Genomic DNA, 26,191 nt, shown 5'->3' with positions numbered 1-26,191 from the left:
CAGGGCACACCCTCCTATAACTTCCTGAGAAAGACACTTGGGAGGAAAATTATCTGCGACCCTGCACACCTAAAATGCCTTTGTTCTGCCTTCGCACTTTGATATAAATGCAGGTTAGATAGGATTTTTTTCCTCGAATTTTGAAAGCATTACTCTATTTTCTTATAGTTCCCAGAAATGATGTTGAAAAGTCAAATGCTATTGAGTGTAGATTTTTCTATATGTATCTTGCTGATTCCTCTTGTGGAAACTTACAATCTTCTCTTTGTTCTTTAAGTTTGTGATATCTTCCTAAAGGCCAGTTTTCATTTATGTGCTGAGTACTTAGTGACCCTTTTAGTTTAGAGCAGGGGTGACAGCTGCGACCAATGCCCTGTTTTGTGGGCCGCACCTGGCCTGCCCATATTTAGGGAGTCCATTGGCACAGTCATTCGATTACATTGCCTGTGGCACCACACAGCCAAGCTGAGCAACTCGACAGAGACAGTGTGTGGTCTGCAGAGCTTAAAATGGCTTGGCCCTGTAGAGAAAACATTTGCTGACCCCTGTCTAGAAAATCAAGAACTTCAATTCTGGTTTAAAAAGCTTTTCCCCTTATTTTTTAAGTTTTCTTCATTTTTCTGAGTTCTGGAACTCTTGCTGTTTAGATGGTGAACCGCCTGGACTGGCACTCACATTTTTCTCTCCTCTTTTCCATCTCTCTTTCGTTTGCTCTCTCGTCTGGGATATGCTTTTAACTTTATCTCCCAACCTCTCTATGAGTGTTTTATGTTTGCTATCATTTTTTATTTTGGCAAAGATTTCTCTATTTTTATATTAACTTTTTTATTATAATATACAGATACCAAAAACCGCAAAATTAATATGTATAGTTAAATTATTATAAAGCAACCACTGTTATGAATACTGCCCAGGCTAAGAAATAGAAAATTTCCAGTAACTCAAAAGCCCCTCTGCGTGCCCCAATCTAATCACTCATGCCCCACTCATGAGACATATGTTACGGATTCCAATCCATGGCAGTATTGTTCTTTTTCAAGCTCTGGGCAGTGAAATGCATCTTCAAGTCACCTACCCTTTTATTATGACCTTTGTAGTCTTTGTTTTTTTCTTTTGCTATCTGGTTTAGCAGGATGTTTAAAACTCCTCTTGTACACTCCCCTAAATCTGGAATCACCCATTTCTCCAAGACACACTGGATTCTTTTAATGTGAAATGAAATTTTTAGCTCCCATTCTGGTTGCTAACAACGTTCATTGCTTTTGAATTGGTCATTGCTTGTAGACCTTTTTGGGAGACAGATCATATATATTGTCTTCCTTTTTTTTTTAAGTATACTTTTACTCTACAAGTTCTGTCCAGAAAGTATCCAGCCATGTACTATGAAAAATAGAAGCATTTATCGAAGATATAAAATACAAGAAACATAGGTACCTTGGGACCTCACACAGTTCTCCCAGTCGCCATTAGCTGCCCCATCATATTTTCCTGCATCTCATCGCCTGCGTGAAATCTCTTTCCCTTTCAAAGGTGATTCTAGTTTTGGGAAAAAGCAAAAGTCACAGGACATCAAATCTGGGCTCTAGGGGAGCTAAGTCACCTGGTGATTTGATGTTTCTCAAAAAAAACTCTGCACAAGACATGATACATGAGCAGACACGTTGTTGTGATGAAGCTGCCAATCATCAGTTGCCCATAGCTGTGGCCTCCTTAATCATCCAAATAGTTTCCAGAGAGAAAAGTTCAAACTTAACACAAAATTTGGCATGGATTCGGTGCTCTAGTCGCTCAATCATTTTGAATGCAACAGCCACACAGTAGACATGCTCACTCAACGGTGTCTACCACCCCCTTTCCCTAGTACAGTGAAGATGTCATTGTTCACACATGCACATTCCAGTCCATTCTCCTTGGCTGCCAGGTTACATCGATGTCGTGCAGACTGTTCTCGTTATATCAACAATGGTTGGACTTTTTCCAGACAGACCTCATATATTGTCAGAATATACAGCATTACATATTATCCTCTCTTCCTTCTAACCTCCATTTGATACTCTACAAGTAACTATGTATTTAATGCTCACTACCAACATATGTATTGTTATTTCTATCATTATTTTGGTTGTCTGAAACTCATTCTTCAAAAGATATCTCAGGATGGGATTATAAGAACAATATACCCTGAGTTCTTGCAGGTTTTTTCAATTTATCTGTTGTATATGACCTTGAAGTCAGTTTTGTTAGTTGTGTAATCCTTGGGTTGCATTTCTTTCTTCGAGTGTCTTAAATATGTTACTGTGTCTTTTTCTAGTAAAAACATTACTGTTGAAAATTCTGATAGCATCTGGTATTTTTTTTCTTGTAAGTCACTTTCTCTTTTTTGCTTATACATCCAAAGTTTTATTTGTCTTTTTTTCTATATAGTCTAAATATTTTCTCTCTGGTGTTACCAACCAGTATGCAGTGTGTTCTTTTAGAATGTAGTTTTAAGCCTCTTTTTAGTTTCGCAATTACAGTATTGGGGATTTGTTCTGTTCCTTTGCTTGGCTTTCTATTAGGGACTCCTATTCTCTGTATGTTATACCTTCTTACCTGTCCTCAGGCCACATTGCCACTTTCAAATTCTTTTTATCTCTTCATTTCTTTTCATCTTACTCCTTTTTAGTTTTTTTCATTCCTGTATTTTACTTAACAGCATTATTTGTTGTTTCTTCACTCTTGTGTATCAGTTTAATCTTCATTTCTGATTTTTAAGATTTCTAATGTTTTAGTGAGTTGTCACCATATTTTTAAGCTCTTCTGATTTTTAATTTATATGGGTCTTTCACATCTTAAATAATTTTTAATGTTTTTAACTTATTTTAAAATCTTGGTATGTTTTGAAGGCATCCTTTCATCATGTATCTGCTATCATATTATTATTTCCAAGAGCTTTTTTTATTTTCTTAAGGCTTCACCTTTTTTAGTGGAATTATCTTCTCATTTCTTAGGTACCCTATCTTATTTATCTCTCTAAGGATAGTAATAATAGTTATATTCTACCTGCCTAATTTATTTTCTCTCATTTCCTTTCCTCTTCCTCCCTGAATTTGTTTTGGTCTATAATTTTAGACACTTCCCTCAAATGTATAATAATCCTTGGTTATTGGCACATGTTTAAGAGTTAGACAGTAACAGCTGATTAGAATGTCTGTGCTTTGAGTAGGTCTTGTTGAATTCTAGACTTTGTCATAATATAATCTTGTTGGGTGATTTCATTGTGAAACCTTTGGTGTCAGTATCTTTTAGTTGAATTTTCCTTGGTGCTGATCAAATTTTTCAGAGAAAGTTTCCCAACCTCCTACCCTGGAGGTTGTAAGCCTAACTGAGTGCTCCGTGGGCTATGTGAGCGCATGCTCGCTGTCCGTATGTAAACCTCTGCTTAAGAAAGCTGCCGTCAGTCATCGATGGCTTCCCCTTGTCCAGACTCTCGATTTTACTCTCTCCAGAGAATAGCCTCTGAGACATGCCTAGGAGAGGAAGGGACAATTGCTGAGCTGTATAGAAGAGATGAGGAGAACTGGAAGGTTCTGTTTCTTAATCCATTTTTTTCAATAAATTCTCTTGTTTTTAGGTCCACCTTCAACTTCACTTCCAGACGTACCCCTTGTTTCCAATTGCCGGGCTTTTTGTGGGTTCTACAGTATAAATTAAGTTACTTGAATTGAACTTTCCTGGGTCTAAGTCAGTTATCATTTGTGTCTTACTTTCTACTTCCCAAAATGCTATCACTATTTTCTCTTCTCTCCTTCTCTTTGTCTTGAGAGGGGGTGTGTGTGGAGCCCTTTACTGTTAGTGGGCAGTGACACCTCAGGGGAGAGAGCTGACGCACCCGTTGAGTTCACCAGGAGTCCCTTCACCTGTATTGTACTAAGAATCTCAGGGAAGTCACTCTTCAAGCCCCTTCTTGATGATGTTCGAGAAATGATAAAATGTTTTTCTAATGACACATTTTTGTTTGCTTGCTTGTTTGAATGGATGCTCCTAATGCTGGTCTGAAAGATCACAAATCATGTTTTACTTTCCTCATTTATGCCAAGCCTCATTTGTTTTTAACCCAGGCCGTATCGATAGTTTTGCAGGCCCATGAGTAAAGTTTATTTCATTTATCCTTTGTGAACAGGGAAGAAAATGTGAGATGTCATATAGAAATACTCTATGTCAATATGGTAAGCCTGAGAACAACCACTAAGGAAATAACTTTTTAAAAAAGTGAAAAATCATGGAAGAAGTTGAGAGGATACATCAGAAAATAGTCAGTTATTATTTTAAAAAATAGTAAATGGAAGAATAGAGGAAGAAAAAGACATGACATATAGGAAACAAAAATTAAATTAGCAGACATAAGCCTTCTGTACCAATAATAACATTAAATGTGAATGGCCTATACAATTCAATCAAATAAAAGATTATCAGACTGGATAAAAAAATAAAAAGATCCAGCTATATGTTGGATAAGCAAAGAATAGGAAAAAAGTAGAGAAAATTAGTGAACCAAAAGTTGGTTCTTTGAAAAGATCAACAAAACTAACAAACCTTTAGTGAGATTGACCAAGAAAAAAATAGAGAGAGAGAGAGAGAGTCACTTAAATGACTAGAACCAGAGATGAAAGTGAGGGCAGGACGACCCACAGAATCAAAACCAATCACAAAGGAATTCTGTGAGCAGTTTTGTGCCAGTAACTTAGACAACTTGGATGGAAGGAACAAATCACCTGAAAGGAGCTCTGCTACATAAAAGAACTAACACTGGTGCATTCACAGGCTGCTGCCGTCGCCTCTCAAGGATGCAGTGGAAGTGTCCACCTGGAGAAGGTGCTACACAATGCAAGAGGTGAACTCCGCCCTCAGTAAAATCCAGCTGGTGGGATACTCTCAGAAAATCGTGAGTGTTGATATGATTTTAAGTGAATGCTTTTGACTCATGTCGTTGTTTTTTGGTAGGATCCCATAGTTCCCTTCCATGAGCCATCTGGTCACTAAGAATCTTGTGCTAGTACATGTTGGAAAGACAGAACAGTGTCTGTCGCCTTCCTCCACCCCAGGTGGTTATTGGCGTTCCTTCCTAATGGTTATGTTCCCCATCACTAGCTAGCATTTGATTGGCCAACATGCAGTAAGTCGAGAGAAAGACATCTCCTCTTCACTTTAGAATAGTGGATGCTATTTTACAGATTTTGGACAAGTGAAATAGGAAACAGAGAGCATAAAAGAGATCAAGAAGCAATTTGGCAAGTAAAACTTGAGCTCTGACCTGACAATGATAAGGTTCCCATTTCTATCAGCTTGTGCCCAGAGCCACTCAATACAGAACAACCGTGAGATTAACACCTAACCTGAAAAGAAGAAGGAAACTGAAGTATTTGTCTCTTTGGTTTATTTGGTAACATATCACCTCTGCCTTTTAACAAGTGAGGCCTGTGTGCTGGGGACACGCGGATGAGCTGGAACTCTCAGAGAGGTGACGGCTAAAAAACTATCAGATCGCTTTCTGTGTCTGCCACACGGTCTCTGCTCTTTCACTTCAAACTTGCTGGTCTCCTTTGGAGTACTTTCTAAGTGAAGAAGGATATTCCTGTTGTTTTCTCCTACGAATGTGCCTGGCACGACAGACTGCATTGCTGGAAGCTCACCCTCACTCTTACTTTGCTTCCTTTCCAGGAGCTTTTCGGCGCGGTCCAGGTGACCCCTCTGAGCTCCGGCTATGCCCTCGGGAGCTCCAACTGGATCATTCAGTCCCATTATGAGAAAGTGTCTTACGTCTCGGGCTCCTCCTTGCTTACCACACATCCGCAGGTAACCCTCAATCCTCATTCAGCAACTCAGCTCTTTGGCTATTTAACCCGAATTCAGAATTTATCCAAAGTACCACCAGCAGTTATTTAATTTTCCTAATTTTTATTTCTGTAGACACTTTTTTAAATTATAGTAAGAACACTTAACATGAGTTCTACCATCTCAATAAATCTTTAACTATATAATGTGTTATTGTTGACTGCAGGTGCAGTGTTATATAGCAGATCTCTGGAGCTTACTCATCTTGCTGAAGTGAAACTTTATATTCTACAGATACTCTTTATCAAAGTTAGATTATTCATGTTCTAACATTTAGAATCTCAGGTTCTCTGTAAGATCCTGCTGCCTCTAGGGTCACCTCTGAGATTCTGAGATTTCCCAACGTTCCTAATAATCATAGGCTGACGTGGGAGAGAGTGGGCACTTGTTGACTCAGCAGACACTGGTTACTTAACATTTACTAATGTTAATGGCCTACTATGTGCCAAGCACTCCTCTAGGTGGTAGAGATTCAGTGATGCCCCACAGGCAAAGTCCTCGCCCAAGGATCGGAGCTCAGTTGTTGGAGAGAGGATGGTGTGCACAAAATAAATGAGCAGAGTAATTTCAGATTGTGATACGTAAATACTGAAAACAGCAAAGTAGGGTTATGTGTAAAGGGACAGAGGCTAGTATAAATTGGCTGGTCAGAGTAAGCTTCTGGGGGAGATCTCACTGGAACTGAGACCTGAAGCAGTGAGTCGGGTAAAGCTGTGAAGGCAAACTCTCAGGGACACCTGGCCGGTGGAGGGCCCTAACGCAGGAACGTGCGCGTGTTCACAGAGCAGGGCAGACCAGAGGGAGTGCAGCATACTCAGTCTGCAAAGGGCTCAGTCAGCAGAGCTGTCCGGGGGCTGAGCAGAGGCTGGGTCGTGTAGCAGTTGGTAGACCATGATGAAAAATTTGGATTTTATTTTAATGTGTAGAGGGAAGCTATTGGGAGATTTTAAGTTGGCCATTCATTAACAGTCATTTTGGCAAGAAGCTATGTACATAAACCTTGTTATCAATGTATTTTTATTCCATTTTAAGTATTCATAAAGAACTTACTATTCATTTTAAAAATCCCGTTTTTTTCCATGTTTGTAAAGGAGGGCGGGGGATACTACTTGATAGCAAGTGGATGGATGGATGCATGGTCGGTAACTTGAGGAAGTCCAGATCCCGTTTTAATGTGGGAAAAGAATGGCTGCTGTAAGTCTGGAACAATAGGATGCTCCTGAGCTGCCGCTCTGCATTGGTTTTTTATTCCTTCTTTTATAATTAAGTTTCATCTCAAGGTCTAGAGGGGACAAGTGTGTACCTTTTTCCTATAGCTAGCAGAATTCTGGGCCTTTCCCGCTTATTGAAATCAAAAGCCCATCAATGTCATCTTAATCAGCTTCATTGAATCATATTTTTTTATTGGCAGCTTCTATCACTCTTGATCTATTCCTCCGTGAAAGACAGAAAGATTACTTGACTGCCAACTCTTCCTCTTTGTCCTGCTCACATCAAAGCCGTTACAGTACCATTGATGTAACTTCCCGTAAATTATTCTTATAAGGTTCATAAATTTAAAGAGAAAATAAGGTTTTGAAAGTAATGAGCAACATACTTAAGTAATTAATTTTAGTTCTTACCTGGCAATCAGTATTGTATGTAAAAAAAGAAAATAAATTAGATTTTCTTTTACCCAGATAATTGGATTCTGTATTGAATTAGCAGGGATAAGAAAAGTTTTAGTTGGAGAAAACTTGATAGCCTGCTTCAGAGGTCAGCAAACTATGGTCCGTGGACCAATTGTGACCCCCCTCACACACACCTATTTTTGTAAATCATGTTTTGTTGGAATATGGCCACACCCGAGTGTCTATGGACTGTTAATGGCTGTTTGCACACCATTGTGGCAGTTATACTTCACACTTTACAGAAAAGGGCCAACCACTCCTCTACTTGAGTGGAACCCTCACTAGCCAGCGACAGTGTAGCAGGCTGCTCTAGGGATCTAATAAGCACAGGGGAATGAGGCTTTGGATTAAACCTGAGGTGGTAAGAATGGAAAGGTAAGTTAAAGAAAACATTGGCAGTTCTTCCATTCAACAAACGTATATTGGATGTTTACTGTCTCTGGGTAAAGAAAAATACAAGTCAAAGATTTCATGTGTGGATGACATTGATAATGGCGCAGTGACACTGATCCGGTTGACAAGGAGGAGTTGGCAGGGGAGTGTTGGTTTTAGAAGGGGTTGCTGGGTGTGAGGAATAGGCGCTTCCGAGAACACTGGACAGAGAGGAAGGCCGAGCTGGAGCGAGGGTGTGAGGGCAAGCCTGCGGCCAAGCCGAGGGCTCCTCAGGTTTAGAGAAGCATATAAACGGGGGGCTGAGGGAGAGACTAGGCTGCAGGGAGCGCTCAGCAACAGACAGTGGAAGGGAGGAAAATAGTCCCAAATACAAATGTTTGGCGAGTTGGCGGAGAATTGAGGCCAAAGAAAGGACAGCATCCCAGATGGAAGAGGTGGAGAACTAGCCTTTACTGAGCACAGGGTCTTAATATTAATTTTTTTAATTGATCTGATATTCAGTAACCATGCTGCATTCTCATATTGTAATATTTACTTATTGATGATAATATCTGCAAAGAAATAACAATTTTATCACTTCTCTTCCAGTCCTTGTATGTTTTACTTCTTTTTCCCATCTCGTAAGTAGGCTCTCCAGTCCCATGTTAAACAGAAGCGATGAGAGTGGTATCCGTGTCTTCTGCCAGATTTTAAAGGAAATGCTTGTGTAGTTTCTTCAATAGCTATTATGCTTACTATACATTCTAATTTATCAGTTTAAGGAGTTTCTCCTCTAATCTTTATCTTCTGAATTTTAAAAATCAAATCTAGATGTTTTACCTTAAAAAATGTTTCTTCTGAGTCTGTGAGATAATCATGTGATTTCTTTCCATTAGACCATTAATGTAGTGAATTATAATGTTAGCTTTTCTCACATTTAACCTTCCTTGCGTTCCTTGGACAAATGTTACGTGATCACAATTTAATCTTTTTCTTTTTTTAAAGAATTTATTTATCTATTATTTTTTAGAGAGAGGGGAAGGGAAGAAGAGGGAGAGAAACATCGATGTGTCAGAGATACATAGATCAGTTGCCTCTCACATACCCCCAAATGGGGACCCGGCCCACAACCCAGGTGTGTGCCCTGACTGGGAATCGAACCAATGACCCTTTGGTTCACAGGCCCGCGCCCAATGCACGGAGCCACACCAGCCAGAGCTATTTGTTTATTTTTAGAGAGACGGGAAGGGAAGGAGAAAAAGAAGGAGAGAAACGTCAATTGGTTGCCCACGGCATGCCCCCAACCAGGGACCTGGCCCACAACCCAGTCATATGTCCTGATTGGGAATCGAACCGATAACCTTTCAACCCACTGAGCCACACCAGTCAGGGCACAACTTATTCTTTCTAAAATGCCCTCCTGGAAACATTTGGTCAGTATTTTTATTGAAGTTTATAATTCATACTCATAAGTGAAAAATGAACCCATGTGTTATTTTCTTGTACTATCTTTGTTTGGAAGCAAGGTACATTAGTCTTATTAAATGATCTGGACTACTTTCCTCTTTTTCTAATGCCATGAATATACAATATAAGGCTTATTTTTTTTTTCTTGAAAGTCAAATCCCCATGAAACTGTCTAAGCCAGTGATTACATTTTAATTTTTTGCATGGCTATTGAACTATATTTTTTTAGTCAAAAATTTGCCAATTTTGGCATAAATTTATTCATCTTGCCAAGGTTTTCAAAACATGAAATTGTTGCAACACATGGAATTTTATACATTACCCTTTCATTTAAACATTTGTGTGTGTAATTATATTTTCATTTTAAATTTTGTTTATTTTTTAAATGTACTTTATTGATTACACTACTACAATTATCCCAGTTTCTTCCTCTGTGCCCCCCTCCACCCGGTACCCCCAGTCCCTTCAGCGTTCTCCCACCGTAGTTCGTGTCCATGGGTCGTGCATATAAGTTCTTTGGCTTCTCCATTTCCTGTACTGTTCTTAACATCTCCCTATTATTTTGTACCTACCAATTTGTGCTTTTTAATCCCTGCACATTTTCCCCCTTCCCCATTCCCCCTCCCAACTGATATCCCTCCAAATGATCTCCATATCTATGATTCTATTCCTTTTCAGCTTGTTTGCTTAGTTATTTGAATTCAGTTATTGATAGCTGTGAATTTATTGCCATTTTAATGTTAACTGTTTTGATCTTTTTCTTTTCTGATTCCTTTTAGCATTTCATATAATAATGGCTTGGTGATGATGAACTCCTTTAGTTTTACCTTGTCTGGGAAGCACTTTATCTGCCCTTCCATTTTAAATGGTAGTTTTGCTGGATAGAGTGATCTGGGTTGTAGGTTGTTGCTTTTCATCACTTTGAATACATCTTGCCAGTCCCTTCTAGCCTGCAAAGTTCCTTTTGAGAAATCAGCTAACAGACTTATGGGTACTCTTTTGTGGGTAACTCTTTGCTTTTCCCTTGCTGCTCTTAAGGTTCTCCATCTTTAACCTTTGGCATTTTAATTATGATGTGTCTCAGTGTGCTCCTCTTTGGGTCCAATCTGTTTGGGACTCTCTGTGCTTCTTGGACTTGTATGTCTATTTCCTTCACCAAATTAGGAAAATTTTCTTTCATTATTTTTTCAAATAAGTTTTCAATTTCTTGCTCTTCCTCTTCTCCTTCTGGCACCCCTATGAGTCAGATGTTGGTACGTTTAAAGATGTCCCAGAGGTTCCCAAGCGTAGCCTTATATTTGTACATTCTTTTTCCCTCTTGCTGTTCTGATGGAATGCTTTTTTCTTCCTTGTGTTCCAAATCATTGATTTGATTCTTGGCTTCATCCCCTCCACTGTTGGTTCCCTGTAGTTTTTATTTATTTCAATTAACGTAACCTTCATTTCTGCCTGGGTTTTTTTTTTTATGCTGTTGAAGTACCCAGTGAGTTCTTGGAGCATCTGATCACACCAGTGTTTTGAACTCTGCATCTGCTAGATTGCTTATCTCCATTTCACTTAGTTCTTTTTCTGGAGTTTTGTTCTCTTCTTTCATTTGAGCCATATTTCTTTGTCTCCTCATTTTGGCAGCTTCCCTGTGTTTGTTTTTATGTATTAGGTACATGAGAATCATAGGACAACTTTTGTTGTGTTTATTTTGGGCATTTAATTTTCAAAGGAAGGCAGTGCTGATGGCTGAGTTTCAGAGGTAATGCTTTCAGGGCCAGAATTTGTTCTCCATTATATGTTTTCATTTAGATAAGTAGTTCTTAACTTTTGGGGATCATGGCCCATAAGACAGTCCAACTAAATCTATAGAAAAATGTGCGCAGGCACACACAGAGTTGTGTGTTCCATTTCAGGGCGTTCCTGGGCCCTCTGAATTCCCCCATCTCCCATTAGCCCTGGGAATCAGTATTGGCTTGTTCTAATAAAATGCATATAAAGCTATTACCATTTTAAGCAGAAAATGGTACCCAATGAAACTTGGTCCCTTTTGTCACCATTCCTGTTTCCTTATGTTTGATGCATGACACAGTTAACATTCCCAGTCTCATTACATGTGTGCTGCTGTAAACCACTGCACTTCACTGCCCTGTCCTTCCTTCTGTGGAAACCATGAATGTGTATGTATTTGTTGGAGAAGCATAGATACATAGATCAATTCTGCCCAAGCACCAGAAAAGCATTTATACACATTGGCACACACCTGCAAATAGGAACTAGAAGGTATTCAGTATAACTGTAGCCATACCTTTTCTGTATTCTCATTAAAGAAATGCTTTTCAGGTTATAATGCAGCTTATATAACAAGTCATGTTATTTTAAAAAAAATAGTGAAGCCCGTATACACATGCTTATGTAAAATGCTAAAAGAAAATACATAAAAAGGAACGCATACTCAGAGATAACAATGCAGATGGTGGATTTTTGCTGTGCTGCCATTTGGAATTGTATTTCTTTATGGGAAATCTGGGTGGAACAGAGAAAGGAGGGATGAGACCTCTTTGTAAACTGTGTTTCTGGCTTTTTTTCTTCTAACGTTCCAATGAGATATTAAATGACATTGAGGAAAAGATGTGTTTGTTACAAAATGAAAATATGAGTTCTCCAGCATCTTGATCATGGGCCTTCAATTTTGTTTCCAGTTTGAATTTTGATTTACTTAGGAAAAAAAAATCAGAAATTCAAAGTGTGCAGGTAAAAATAAAAATCCCACCTACTGAGGATCACACTACACTGTGTCATAGAATTTCCCAGTTCTCAAGAATGTCATGCATATTAGCTCATGAGACTCTTAGAGGTCAGTTGACGGAAATGGGTCAAGAAATATGCCCGTTTTGCAAGAAACTCAGCTCAGAGCCTTGGCTGAGCTCACGTGGCTACTAGTGGACTTGGAAGGAAGCTTTATGTTTCTAACTCCTAACCCGGTGCTCTTCCTGCTTCCTCTGCCACGGAGACTTACAGAAAGTGGCCTCAGCTCCTTGAGTCCCAACTTCCGCATTTTCATAGCAAACACTGATGTCATACTCGCAGAGTTGATCTGAGAATCACAGGACCCTGCACAGTCGTCTGCGAGGCATGGCCCCACACCGGCACCAGGGGCCGCCCCTGGGAGCTTCTCAGAAATGCACATCCTCTGTCCCACGTTCAGCAAACTCTCCAGGTGGTTCTCATGAGCTCTCAAGTTTGAGAACGGCCAATGATACATGTGAGGTATTTTGAAAAGAACAAAAGCCTTATGGAACGCTGCTTTTTTTTTTTTTTCATGAAGCAAAGTTTGTATATAGTGAAACCATAAGACTCTCAATGTACAACTCCGTGAATTTTGATACCATGTGCTCACCGCCCCAGTGGTGACGCTTTTCATCACCCCAGGAGGACTTGATGATGAGCTGCACATGGAAAGAGCAATGTCAGTATTTTCTTTTTCCTGTACTATTTGTGAACATCTATTTTTAAATTACTAAACACAGTTCTCTGGTTTTTCAGCCCATGGACCAAGCATCTCTCAAAAACAGCGACGTTCTCGTGCTGACGGGCCTCACCCAAATTCCGACAGCAAACCCGGACGGCATGGTGGGAGAGTTCTTCAGCAACCTGGGTATGTGGGCCACTCCTGTCTTAGCTTGGGTGTCTTTTAAGCGTGTTTTTCTGTACCTTGTTTCTATAGTACTTTTGCCCCTTCCCTTCTTATTCACACGCTCTGATGTCCCTTTGAGGGCCGTTTCCCCATTTATTCCCACCCATTTTTGCTTCTTCAAAACCTGTAGTCAGAAAAAGCAATTCTTAAGCAACTTAAACCTGAAGGTGCCGTAATAATAGTTCTTATGATGATAAATGCAGATGTTTAGCATGTTATACAACAGATACTCAACATTCTCTCACTTCTTTATATAGAAAATTCTTGTTCAGTCTTCTCGCTTTGGGGTGGTGGGATTTGGTGACGGACGGAGCTCAGGGGTTACGGGTGACAGTAGTCAAAACGGGAAGAATCACATCTTTGCTTTGCAAATAATAGCACAAAAAAGACTGAACAGGTCTTCAAATCATGTCATTTGGTTCAACATTGTTTCAGTATACGTTGTTGAGATGCCTGCCATAGAAACTTACCATACTGTATTTTGCCATATATAATGCGCACTTTTTTCTACCCAAATTTTTTAGGAAAAAATAAGGATGCACCTTATACATGGGTATAACATACCATGGGTATAATAATGGATATAATAGTCCCATGTATCGTGCACATAAAAGGTGGGTGCACATTATACACATGAGCACATTACACATGGCAAAATACCGTAAGTCTTGTTTCTGTTGATTAGCCTGTGATAAAACTGGTATCAGCAACCTTAAGTGAGGGCCTAACTGTTTATGTACTTTGAATTCACAACAGCAGTACCACTGAACAAGTGTATTTTTCCCCTGATACTTGGTTGGTGTTTTATTTTTCTTCTTTTGGGTGAAAACTAAATTGAGAGACTTGGGGCATTTGCTACCTAGAAGAAGTTTATTTTTCTTTGAACATAATCATCAATCAAATCTAGAAGACCTGCTTTTCTTTTAAAAAAGTGTAGGTTGATTAACATCTTAGTCAGCTCAGGCTGCTATAACAAAATACCATAGACTTAAACAACATTCATTCATTTCTCACAGTCCGGAAGCTGGGAGGGCCAGGAGTGGGGTGCTGCCACTGTCGGCAGGGTGAGGGCCCTCCTCCACGCTGGCAGGCGGCCACCTTCCTGCTGTGTCCTCATACCGCAGAGAGGAGCAGCTCTGGCTTCTCTTCCTCTTCTTACAGGGACACTAATCCCATCACGGGGGCTCCACCGTCTTCTAGACCTCGTGACCTCCTGAAGCCCCTCCCCCGCCCACGCCCTCAGTACCATCACGGAGGGGCTCCACTGCTCCAATTGCGGGGGACGCAAACATTCAGTCCCTAACAGTTAGCACAGAGGAGCTGGTGGGCTCAGGCCCTTCACCGGTGGCAGCCGTAGGTGACATCACCTCTGCTCTGGGGGAAAGAAATGGTCACTTTCTCTTGTGAAAGGCATTGTCCTTTCAGACCTCCCTTGGCCGTGCCAGGAGCATTGTCTGTTTTTGTCCTTTGCTCATACTAAGTCAGAGGGATTTATTCTTACTTGGAAAATGTATTGGACTAGTCTCAAATAGAATCTCCGGTTTGTGTGTTTGTTTATAATCTAGAATCATAAACACAAAGAACTTTTGGTCTACAGGACACCTTCCTTCTAATTCACTGTTTCTCAGAGTCAGGTCCAGTAACCACTTGCTTCAAGGAAGACACTATAGGGGTCCTACCACAGACCTAGTAAGTCAGGCTCTGGGGATTGGAGAGACCCAGAAAAAATGCTGAAATTTCAACATGTTCCCTGGGTATTTCCATGCAAACTGAAGCTTGAAAACCACTGACCAGTTCACTCCCTTACATAACCAGGGAGGAAGCTGACCTGAGGCCTGGAGCTCATGGCAAAGGCGGGAGGAGGGCCATCCCTCCGGAGCCCCGCCCACCGGTTTTGGCTTTTCCCACAGCACGGAACTCCAGTGTAGCCGGTCAGCCAGCACTCAGGGTCCTGCTGCTTGTTTCCGTTTCTTTTGAAAACCAGCAAAAAACAAACTTGCCAGGACAGTTAGAATTTTTTTTTAAGCTAGTTATAACTTCTAATATGATTATACCCATAACTTGTAGTTCCTCATTTGATAAAACTGTTTAAAGTAGGGAAATTATCTTACAAACAGTCCTGAAAGAAAATGCCACTAAAATGAGTCAAATGGAAAAAGTTGGCCTATTTTGTTGTAGGTCCTGCAGCAATGGGCAGGGACTGAACAGAGACAAATCCAGCAAAGTTTTGAGCAGGAGCTAAAAAGAGGAGCTTGGAGGGTCTTTTGTCCTGAAGCACGGCTGCCATGGGTAACCTTTAAAACCCAAACCCTTCGTTGCACGTCCTGTTTGCAGGGACCGAGACGTTGGTTAAAATATCAGCTGCTTGTCTGCCTCTGGGCTCTCCCAGTCCGGAGCTACTCTTCGGAGGAAGCAGGTTATTACAGATGTGCAGTGAATGGTACTGACAGAAGTAGGAAAAATGGAAGAAACCTAAATACTACTTTTAGAAAGTTCCATCATGGAAAAAAGTACAGTAAGAAAATAAACTATTAAAAAATAAAATAGACATTTCATTCTATTTCTATAAAACTGTTCTTTTGATGCTGTTGTTTTCCTTCTGGTGTCAACTCTTCTAGCGCTGACAGTCCGGAACGGAGGGAACGTGCTGGTTCCCTGCTACCCCTCTGGGGTGATCTATGACCTCCTGGAGTGCCTGTATCAGTACATCGACTCGGCGGGCCTCTCCAACATCCCCTTCTACTTCATCTCCCCTGTGGCAAACAGTTCACTTGAGTTTTCCCAGATTTTTGCTGAATGGTATGTCCACGTTCTTCGCTCTGAGTTCTATTTTGATTCATGGCACTCAAGCAGTAAGAACAGAAACGATCCTGTTTTTTCCTCACATTGCTATGAAACTCTCTTCTTCTTTTTTGTTGAATTTATTGGAATGATATTGGTTAATAAAATTATATAGGTTTCAGGTATACGATTCTATAAAACATCATCTGTATATTGTATTGTGTTCACCACCCAGAGTCTACTGCGAAACTTTCATTTTGTGGTTTTTCCGTATCTGTAACGTGAAGGTTATGTTAACAGGCAAATCTGTTATATTGCTGAAGTTCAGAATAGTTATCAAAGGAGGAAGGATGAAAGATAAAGACTTAACATGGCACTTTCTAAATTAGTAACAAAAATGTTATATTTTTATCTTCTCACATGCTATATCTTCTGCCTCTTAAAAGTAAAATTGCATTCTAAAAGAGAAACAGATTTTAAAGCCCAAGCCCATGTTATCTAAATTTATAGTACCAAACCAGAAAGAAAAAACTATGTTTTTCATTTAATAGCATGCTGTTTGACAAAATTAAGTTTTACTACAGCAGGAAATTGCTTGATCAAATCTGGGGTGGTGAAATTACTGAACAGTCTGAAGTCAGTGAACCTTTCTGGGATTATTTAGATGCCTATTGGAATCTCAGTGTCGGGCCAGAAGGAGGGAGGGGTGGAGGAAATGGACTCGCTGCGACAGGAGACCCAGTCGCGCCTTAGGACAGTGTCCCCAAACACTCGGGGGTGTGAGAACACACGTACTTTGGGTGTGTTTAACCCCTTTTAGTGGTGTGGTGGCCTAATGCACACATTATCCTACTGAGTTTCTCATTAAAGGGGGCGTGTACACCATTCGGTCTGCCCCCTCATCCACTTTCTTAAGGACATTTTCCTTCCCCTTTTAGTTGTGGTCAAGTCTTTTTTTCTGTATTTATAGATCTGTCCCATGTGCCTATTGCTCATGGTTGTCAGTAGGTCCATAAAACACACACTGCTAAAACACTCGCGGCGTCCCCAGTTTGAGACACGTAGTTGCTCTCCAGTTTGAGTTACCAGCGGGGCTTGGCGGGTGAGAGAAACAGAGTTATGGCTCTGAAAAGGCTCATCACTCTGTCCTCACTGTTGAGCTCAACTAATGCAGTGTGGTGTCCTGGATGGAATCCTGGAGCCCAAAAAAGGACATCAGTGGAAAAATTGGTGAAATCCTGGGAAAGTCTGAAATTTAGTTAATGATAATGTACTAATGTTAATTTTTAGTTTAACTAATGTATCATGGTTATTAACATCAGGGGACACGGGCGAACGGTACATAGGAACTCTGTACTGTTTTCTCAACTTCCTTGTAAACCTAGTATTATTCCAAAATAACCAGGTTACTTCTTAAGAAAAAAAAAAATGTATTGAGGAATTTTAAGAAAATTTTAAGGAATTTTAAAATTTTGAGGAATTTTTTTTTTAATGCTCACAAGAGATTTCTGTCCTGAGGGCTCTGTAGACACTGGGTTTTATTAACAGAGATTTAGTGGCAGAAAATTTTTTAAACTTCAGTACTTATTATTTGTGCTGCTACCACTAGGTGGCAGAAAGTGACCCCGTGTGCCCTACCTGACCTGCTTCTGTTTTTCCTCTTTAAGGCTCTGTCACAACAAACAGACTAAGGTGTATCTCCCAGAACCACCTTTTCCTCATGCAGAGGTAAGAAAATGGCCTAAAGGGATCAGAACAAGAAGGAAATGTAGATTAATGGGTGTGGATGGAGAGAGCAGGCCATTAGATTTTTTAAAAACCCTTGCAGAGGCTCCCAAAGCCCCTCGTTTCCTGTGAGAGGACAGTGAAGGCTCCGACTCCAGGATCCTCACCAGCCACCTCCACAGCAGGGGGCCGGCGCACGCAGCCTGGCGGCCCTCCTCTGTTCTGTTGGCGGTTGAGGAATTCTAGTCTATCATCTACCAACTGTTTTGCCTGACAGATTTTTTACTGTAAAGTCTTCTTTCCAGTTAGTTATGTTAATCATAGATGTAAAGTTTCAGTGACGAAAATAATAGCTTTTCAGTTTAAAACAACAGGAGGGGTCAAAAGGTACAAACCTCCAGTTACAAAAAAAATGAATCATGCAGACGCTGTGCACAGCATGACGACTGTAGTTAACAGTGCTGTGCTGCGTGTTCGGATGTCGCCGAGGGTGTAGGTCTCAAAGCTCTTGTCACAGGGAAGAAAATTGTTTTAACTATATGGTGACAGATATCAACTAGACTTATTATAGTAATAATTTTGTAATATATACAAGTGCCAAGACATGATGTTGTACACCAGAAACTAATGTTATAGGCGAGTTATACCTCAATTTAAGAAAGAAAACTCCCCCCCACCCCTCACAGAACTGATGACTCCTTCACCCCTCACCAAACATTGTATCATGGGCATTTTTCTGTGTGCCTTATAGCATGGTTCTTGCCGTCTAATATTCCATAGCACATCATAGGAACACACTATTGTGTACTTAACCATTTTCTTACTCTCAGACAATGGAGTTACTCCCAGTTTTTCATTTTATATGTTTTATATTTATATGAATTATAAAATATATTTTTAAAGATGCTTAAATTTGTGTATAAGCACTTTAAAAAACTGACAGTATCTGCTGACGCATGAGGTAGTCCTGCTGTTGAGTGTAGTAAGCCAGCTGGACAGCTAGGTCTGAGCGACAAAAAAAGAGATGAATTGACCTTAGTTTCCATGCGTTTACCAGGAGAAACGCAGGAACTGTGGGTGACACCTGAAAAGTGACATAAGTTACATGCACAGACCCACTGCTATTCCAGAGGCCCATTCGTCTCCTCAGGGGCTGTGGGTACAGCGGACTTGATAGCCTGCCAGCAGCCACTCGCCCGGTCTCTAGGGCCAGGCATGACTCCGGCCAGCTGGTTTGGTTTGTGTGGAACTTGGAAGGAAAGTGGGGGTTCAGTGCTTGCCCTCTGCTGTGCACATTCCCCCGCCAACCCGGGGACAGGGCACCCGATGGCAATCTCCAGGCTAGTCCTGCCATCTTGCAAATAAAAGTAGGTCTCTCTGAATTAAAGACTTACTCTCTAAAGTGAAGAGAGTTTGGCTTCCATTTGGGGACTGCCCCACTCTGGCCACATTCTCACTATTGGGGTGACTTCAGTTGGTCTTGGAGCTGTTGATGGGGCTCCCCCTTCTGCATTCAGAGCTGCTTCAGGATTAAGCTGGGTCGCGGTCATGTCATTATCCATTAAAGACATCTCTGGACACCGTTCCCTGTGGCTTAGTTGATATTTAAAGTCTCTGATGTCTGAGTTTTTGTCGCCTGACCTTTTGATACTGGAGTGGGGAGGTGGGGCCAGGCCAAGGCAGCAGGCAGGAGGTCTGAGCAGGGTCCTGAGCTGCCAGCTCTGGCTGTGACTGTCCATGGTGGCGCTGGGTCAGGCCTGACGTTGGGAGGGTGTTAATAAATATTGGGCTGGAAGGAAGACATTTTGGTTCAAGAAACTTTTTTTTTAATCTTCACTGGGGCGGGGCGGGGGGGGGTATTGATTTTTAGAGAGAGGAAAAAAAACATCCGGATGATAGAGAAACATCTATTGGTTGCCTCTTAACGTGCCCTGACCAGGGATCGAACCCACAATCTTTTTGATGGTTGGGACGATGTTCCAACCAACTGAGCCACCCAGCCAGCACCGAAACAAACTTTTGAGACAGGTTGGAGCCTGTGCACGGTCTTCTTCTTGCTGTGGCTCTCTGTGTCATGAGGATGTCACTTCTCCCAGATTTCTGAAAGCCAGTTCAGTCCTTGTCTATATTAAGGTGCCACAGTAACTTACAGCTGTAACTTCTTGAGGAGGTCCTGTGCTGGTAAATAGTTTCTCTTGTGTGGGTGTTTATTGGTGACAGAACTTAGTGGTTCACGTGTTTAGGGAAGGTTACTTGTACTTCAAACAGTAACTGATGTTGAAAACTCCTGGGCTGGGGCTCAGAGAGTCCAGAAGCCATAAAGGAAGACTAAGACAGTATCACCCATGACAACCTGACAGGTTTCCTTTGAGCATGTTAATAGTCTTACAAGGTCCCATCTATTGAGAGGCTACATACAGGTAAAAAACTTCAATCTTTGGCAAATCACAGTAAGATTTGTTTGTATTTTTAATTTACGTCTGGTCACGCTCCCATGTTGTGAATCTTTTCTTCCTCTGAGACGGGCTAACGTTTCTTCATGTTCTGTTTTCTATATCTGTTCTAGCTCATTCAGACCAACAAACTGAAGCACTACCCCAGCATCCACGGTGACTTCAGCAACGACTTCAGACAGCCATGCGTGGTCTTCACTGGGCACCCCTCCCTGCGGTTTGGGGACGTGGTCCATTTCATGGAGCTCTGGGGAAAGTCTAGTCTCAACACTGTTATATTCACAGGTAAATCAAGCCCCTGCCCTTCTCAACTGGGACCATCACTGATGTGCCTACCAGGTGGAGACCTAGGTGCCATTTTTGAAATCAGGCATCAGTATGAACAGTCTTTTTTCATAAATACTGAAGGATAACAAAACCACAGGGAGAGAGATAAAGCAAAATGTCTTGTTAAGTAACTGTACTAGGCAAAACGTTTGCCTCTGTTTTTGGAGGTTCTTCCCTGAGATGGAGCTCACTGAGCCGCTCTGGGCGGGGCTCTGGAAGCTCCCTCGAGAGCCGCAGACCCCCTAGTCACCAGCCTCGTTTTACATTTTTGGAGTCATTTCCTGAACTGGATCTTTCTCCTTTGGTTAAAGTTCACTCTGGCTTACAGGTTTTTTTCCTGGAGAATGAACCCCTCAGAGTAAAATAAATCCTTTTTGGAGATCAAGTAAGGGTTTTAGTCCGTCGCTGTATTATTTGATCAACTTCACGTCTTCAGATAGCTTTGGGATCTGAACATCTCACAGGATATGCAGGAAAAAACCCTGCTCTGAAGTCTGGCCCAACTTCCTGTAACTCAGCCAAGTGACCTTGGCCCCCTAAGCCTCACTTTTCCCCCTGGAACCCAGGGTGATTGGCGGCTCGCTCCTGGGCGGCTCTGTGCACAGTGTCACTGAGAGAAAGCACTTCACACCGTGCCTGCACGGGAAGCCTTGGACAGCTGCCGGCCTAGAGTTCTCTAACTGCTGTTGAGATTTCAGTAATGGCGCAGTCTAGCTGTGCCCACAGCTTCAGGGTCAGGGACACTTTGGGTCCTCCCCATGCTCAGCCTGTTTGTGAGAAATAACTGTCCCCAGCCAGAGACCACTGGGAAGCATGAGGCATCTTGAAGCATTTTTAAAAGAAATTCATGTGGATGTGGGCTTGTGTTGGTGATTCTGAGGTAGGTTCCCGGACACGGGACATCGCTCTGGGCTGGGTGCTGGCGGAAGCAGGCGCTGCTCTGTGGCTGGGTCTCTGGTGACTCGTAGCCAGGCGGCAAGAGGACTGCAGCCGGGCGAGGATGACGTTGGCACGTCCTGTGGTTTGGAGTGTTGTTGTTTGGTGTTGAGGTATGATCATGCTCTTGCTTTTGTTTTAGCCCATTGTGGTCACCAAGTAGCCTTTTCTGGTGTCCGTGTTTGTGAACTTGTTTGTGTCCAACACCATGGCCGGCCGTGAGTGCCAGGCCACTGCTGCTAACACCAAGGCCTTGCAGAAAGTGCCAGAGCTCAGAAAAGCAGCTCTCAGGGCCTGCTTTTCTTCCTTCCTGGGCCTCTTTTGGCCAAAGGCAGCAGCAGTCAGCCACAGAATACATTCATGACACCCAGAACCTCACCGTTGTCCAGTCGGCCGAGCAGGAGGTCGCCGACGGAACGTCACCTAGGGTAGGACTGAGGGCGGCCTCGCTTGTTCTTTGTGAGGAGACGTGGACTCTGATGCGACAGTGGGTGTGGGATTCACGTAGGCACAGCAGGAAGAGGTCGCTCCGGAAGGGATTTTTCTTTAGCCAGCTACATGAAATCAAGGACTATGCGATTGTCCGTAACAGCCCTGGGTAATGAAGTTAAATTTAAACTAGTTTGTTGGGCGTCCAGAGCAGATCTCGTGCCATTCGTGATGTCTGCCAGTGTCAGACTCTCGGGCCAGTTCTGCCCCATGTGTTATGATGGTGGCGGGAAGGGCGGCTCACGCAGCGCATGGGGAAAGGGGGTCAGTTATCCGCCCCGGGAGGCCCGTGCTGGCCTCGTGGGGGCGGCCCTGGGTACTCGTCTTGAGGAAGCAGGATCCACTGGAGGGCGTTCGTCTAAAGTCCGGCAGCCACCCTGAGCACGCTGGCGTGGCGGGTGGGAGCAAGCCTGCAGGCTGTGTTTGGAAGGAAGAATCCTTTTTCATACTGGGAATGAGCCAGTTCTGTGGCTCAGGGTGGGCAGCTTCCTCGAGTGGAGTGAACAGTCCCTGCCCAGCAGACAGCGTGAGTGGCTCTTACGAGAGCAAACTAGCTGTTAAGACAAGGATGGGTTCTGTCGTGATGCACTGGCTTCGCTGACAGGAGTACAAAAGTCTCAGCAGAAGCACGTTGCTGACATGGGTCGAGGTCCTTCTCAGTTTCTTCCCGGGGCCTGCAGGTGGCATGCGAGGTGTCTCACGCCCGGGTGTGAGCTTGGAGCACTTGATCTGAGTGGTCCGTGCCAGGCTGCTTTACTCTGAAATCACTGTTTTGAATTTTGTCAATTGTATGGGGCACTTTAAGTCTATGTATATATCTTGGTCTTCTCCAAATTCCCATCTAATTTTTTTTAGCATCTATTGATGATTCTGAACTAAATAAGGTATTGTTGTGATGGTTGCCTAACAGTGAGTTTTTTTAATTGCATAGTTTCTTTTATAGTTGTTAGTTGCCATTTTGTTGCAAAGATGATCTTTCCCTTCTCGCTTTTTCACCCCTCATTTGTTTCGTGTTTCCCTCCCTTTATGTCAGAACCCTTGAGTGCACGCCCCGCAGTTCCACCTCCGTCCTGCAGCCTTCACGGCTGCTCTCCGGTCCCTGCTCAGAAATGGCTCCTCTCTGGCCCTGAGGAACCCACCCCGTCACCCTCCCAACCACGCCCGCTGCGTCCTCTGTTGCCCGCATCTTAACTTGCCTTCTTCCTGCTCCCCTAGAACCTGACTTCTCATACCTGGAAGCGCTGGCCCCCTACCAGCCCTTGGCCATGAAATGCATTTACTGTCCCATTGATACACGGCTGAATTTCATCCAAGTGTCAAAGCTGCTCAAAGAAGTGCAGGTAACCAAGGAAACGGTGCTAGTGCCCCTCTCCGCCCCCCCCAACCCCGCCACCGCTGTCGCCTGTGTTCCCCTGGCCTCCATAGGGTGCGCCTGTGGTGAGGGGCAGGGTGTCTCGCTGCACTTCCTGTCCTCCTCACCTCAACGTCTGAAGGGCACTGAGACATGCGCTAGGTACCCTTCTAACTTCCAAGTACTGAGCTTTACATCCTGAAAGGAGTTTCCATTCTAAAGAAATCAAAATTAGAAGGGAGCATAAACAGCTGTTATCCTTGATGAGGACCATCTGTGTCCAGTTACAAGCCAATTGCCCTCCCACCCCCACCCCCCACAAAAAGTCCTCCTCACGGAGCCGAAAGACAACTTAACTGAAACACGTACTGGGCCCTTGTTGCCCATTTGGGTAGTTACCACAGTGTCATTTGCTTTTTGTTACAAATTTAGTTTTGTTTTTATTCTTGTTTTTGTTTGGGGGTTTATTCCTTTTGCATTTTCTGCCCAGAAGAGAGGAAGGAGTAGTTGGGGTAATGTAGTAGGTAAATGGAAGAAACCTGTACAGAAGGAGAATGTAGAGCAAGAGCAGGGAATAAAAAATCACTGCCCTGGGTCAGCTGCCAGTTGGGGGTGATGTGTTTCAGTGGTTGAGGGTCGGGCAGGCTGATCAGAATTGTCGAGAAAAGCGCCTTATCTGTGTAACGGCCAGAGGAAGACTCCTGGTTTCCCGTCACCTGGGTGTTTCAGGACCTTAAGGGAGGGCCACAGCGCCCTGGCACTGCCCTCGACCCTTCGGCGAGTAGTTTCACGAGGCTCGATTAGCCCCTTGGTGTCCTGGCCTTGGTCAGAAGCTCGCTTTCCTCCTCTTTACGGAATCTTGGACCTCAGGGTGAGAAGCGCCAACAGGAAGGGTCACAGGAAACAGAAAGCTGCAGACCCTCAGGAATGCATGGCACTGGACTGTGGCGCTCGCTGGCTTGCTGGCCCTGCAAGGAGAGAATGTGGACTTTCTCTCGATGCGATGAGAGCAGTGAGCCAGCGTTTGGCCTGCGAGGAGCGATTTGATCGCCCACTGTGTACTCCGCATGCTGGGAGAGACAGTTCAGAGCCTGTTGTTTTCATTGCCGGGTGACTTCACACCGCAGTCCTCAGGCCAGCAGGGTGCTCGGCCAGCCCCGTGGCTGCGCTGACATTGGGCGCAGGAGGCCACCTGGTGTCCAGGGTGAGAGAGGAAACCCAGGGAAAGTCCTCAGGCTGAAATTGGAGTCAGCTGGCTTTCGGGCAGTTATGAGATGCTGACCAGGTCGGGAAGGAAGAAAGGAGCATTGGCCCTAAGGAATAAGCACTCTTTTCAGTGTAGCCAGTTTGGCATATTGGAAACATTATTCTTCCAGGAACTTGAGGCTTGGTCTGAATTCTTAAGTAAAAGCAGTGACAGTAGAAGGACTCTGTCAGCTGCCAGGATCAGTTTTCAGTTGGGTGATATTTGTCCAAAGTAAACACTGCTTTACAAAAGAGATTTTGTAGAAAAAAGAGTTCTATCTGACTCAGTCTGTCTTGCACAGCTAAGTGTGTGACCTGGCCGCCGGCCACTGTCCTGCAGACACCAGAGCAAATGACAGCCCCGGAACGCCAGCCTCTCGCGGACAGCTGCAGTCGGGCTTCCCGGTGGTAGGACACGACCGTGCCCTCACGGGGCTTAGAGGCCCCTGGAGGGTGGTCACCATCCAAGCGGCTTAAATATAGTGAAAAAATAAAAAACGTAAACGGAAGCCCCAGATTCCTCGCTTGTCAACGTGGCTGGCAGTTCAGGGACTTGCCGTAAAACTCCTATTCTTTCCCCCGCTGCGCCCATCTCTCCTCTCACTGGTCACTTGGGTTTGAGAGGAAAATTCAAAATGGCCTGGACGTGCTGAGCCCGGGCATCCAAGAAGGCAGGACTAGGGAAGGAAGGGGCCTTCCCAGTGAGCTGCCCTGCCTCATGCCTCCTCGTTTCCTCCTCCCTCCCCGTCCCACCCGTCCCACAGCCCCTGCACGTGGTCTGTCCTGAGCAGTACACGCAGCCACCCCCTGCGCAGCCCCACAGGATGGACCTGATGATCGACTGCCAGCCGCCGCCCATGTCCTACCGGCGGGCGGAGGTCCTCGCCCTGCCCTTCAAGCGGCGGTATGAGAAGATCGAAATCATGCCCGAGGTGAGCCGGTCTCTTTCTCAAGGTTAAACTCAGGTTATTGCATCAGTCTCTGGAAGAAGCCTGTAACTTTCCTCTGGGTTGGTGTCAGATGTGGATGAACCAGACTCCCTTAGGCCCATAAGCAAGCAGGCGGGAAGAGAGGTGGGCTTTCCGTTTTGTCATTCTCCTTTTCCAAGTAATGAGGCGGCAGCTGGTAACAGCGGGACTGCCGGCCTGCTGCTCTGCTTAACGTTCTGCATGCAATCCAGGGGGCCAGCAACCAGGCCAGGGCCTCGGAGACCACAGGTGCTGGTGCCTCAACCACCTTAAGGCGGTGGGGTTTTCTCCTGTTTCCTGGACTTGACATATGAGTGAGGGTCAAGTTTCACCAAATTCAGGGATAAATGGAGGAGATAAGCATGACCAAAAAATAAGGAATAAAAAACTTATTACTTATATGCATTCTAGTGTCACATAAAGATTTTGATCCATTGATGGGCTCTACTGAAGTCTAAGTATTTTAGCTACATGGCGTCTGAGCCTGCTGTAACGCGGAAGAAGTGAAGTGTGTTGCTGAGTGGCTGGTCTTCGGGGAAGGCAGGCGGTGAGAGCACAGTGCGGCTTCTGTGCCTACGGGCAGCGTGGAGCACCCTGTAGGAAGCCGCTTCGAGCTTCCTTTTGCCTTTTCAGACAGTGTGAACATGTTTTCAGCAGACAGTAAAAGGAGGTGGAAAGACTTGTTAGAAGCAGTGTCCCCAGCATTCTCTTTGTTGAGAACTGTGTGGGTGCTCAGAGTGGGCCCCTGCACCTGCAGCGGCCACCCAGGGGACCTGCCTGATTCCCAGGCTCCAGCCCCACCTCAGCCCGGCAGGTCAGGCTGCAGGGCACCCCCCCCCCCCCGCCGCCCC

At 43.7% G+C, this 26,191-nt stretch overlaps 1 protein-coding gene across 2 annotated transcripts in view; it reads left to right on the top strand.

The window, feature by feature from the left end:
* Positions 1-26,191, top strand: part of INTS9 (integrator complex subunit 9) — an 86,139-nt gene that overhangs the window by 56,268 nt on the left and 3,680 nt on the right. For both annotated transcript variants that reach the window (XM_054576022.1, XM_054576021.1), the window contains exons 7-14: positions 4,804-4,924; positions 5,701-5,835; positions 12,915-13,026; positions 15,684-15,864; positions 17,514-17,574; positions 20,138-20,309; positions 22,992-23,116; positions 25,137-25,304. In XM_054576022.1, the coding sequence (XP_054431997.1) occupies positions 4,804-4,924; positions 5,701-5,835; positions 12,915-13,026; positions 15,684-15,864; positions 17,514-17,574; positions 20,138-20,309; positions 22,992-23,116; positions 25,137-25,304 (1,075 nt within the window). The remainder of the gene's footprint in view (positions 1-4,803; positions 4,925-5,700; positions 5,836-12,914; positions 13,027-15,683; positions 15,865-17,513; positions 17,575-20,137; positions 20,310-22,991; positions 23,117-25,136; positions 25,305-26,191) is intronic.

This window comes from Pteronotus mesoamericanus, unplaced genomic scaffold (genome assembly GCF_021234165.1).
Source record: "Pteronotus mesoamericanus isolate MK-2021 breed Mesoamerican mustached bat unplaced genomic scaffold, CSHL_Meso_final contig_32, whole genome shotgun sequence".
In the NCBI taxonomy this organism is placed as follows: domain Eukaryota; kingdom Metazoa; phylum Chordata; class Mammalia; order Chiroptera; family Mormoopidae; genus Pteronotus; species Pteronotus mesoamericanus.
The sequence above is the reverse complement of the archived record's forward strand: the minus strand, read 5'-3'. Positions and strand labels throughout refer to the sequence as shown.